The 392-nt window shown below is 63.8% G+C and overlaps 1 protein-coding gene across 1 annotated transcript in view; it reads left to right on the forward strand.

The window, feature by feature from the left end:
• Positions 1–110: 110 nt before the first annotated feature.
• TSPEAR (thrombospondin-type laminin G domain and EAR repeats) overlaps positions 111–392 on the forward strand; it is a 13,487-nt gene continuing 13,205 nt past the window's right edge. The window contains exon 1 of the mRNA XM_010137156.1: positions 111–204. Coding sequence (XP_010135458.1) covers positions 111–204 — 94 coding nt within the window. The remainder of the gene's footprint in view (positions 205–392) is intronic.

The raw sequence follows: 392 nt of genomic DNA on the forward strand, positions 1-392 counted from the left end.
CTATGCGAGAGCCCCTGGTCGGGGGGTGCGCCCATCAGCGCCTGCCCTGGTGTGGAGGAGTGGACAGCAGGGGCGTCCCAGTGGATGGACCCCCTGAGGCCAGCCCCCTGATGTCGGCTCTGCTCCTTCTCTGGGTCATCCTCCTCCACTGGGCCACTGGCGGGGGCTTCATCTGGGGGAGCAGGACGTGGCAGCACTGCACAGGTAGGAGCAAAGGTTGGTGGGTGGGCTGTGCGGGAGGGAGACATCAAGACAGACATGGGCTGTGTCAGGAAACACTGCATGTGCTCCCATGAATGGGATGTCCCTCATGGCGCCAGAGCAGACCCCAGAAAGTGTGCTCCATTTTGGGGGGCATGTGGCTGCTGTGGGGGGCTCCACATGGAAAAGCC

The sequence above is a fragment of the Buceros rhinoceros genome, unplaced genomic scaffold (genome assembly GCF_000710305.1).
Source record: "Buceros rhinoceros silvestris isolate BGI_N320 unplaced genomic scaffold, ASM71030v1 scaffold12945, whole genome shotgun sequence".
Lineage (NCBI taxonomy): Eukaryota > Metazoa > Chordata > Aves > Bucerotiformes > Bucerotidae > Buceros > Buceros rhinoceros.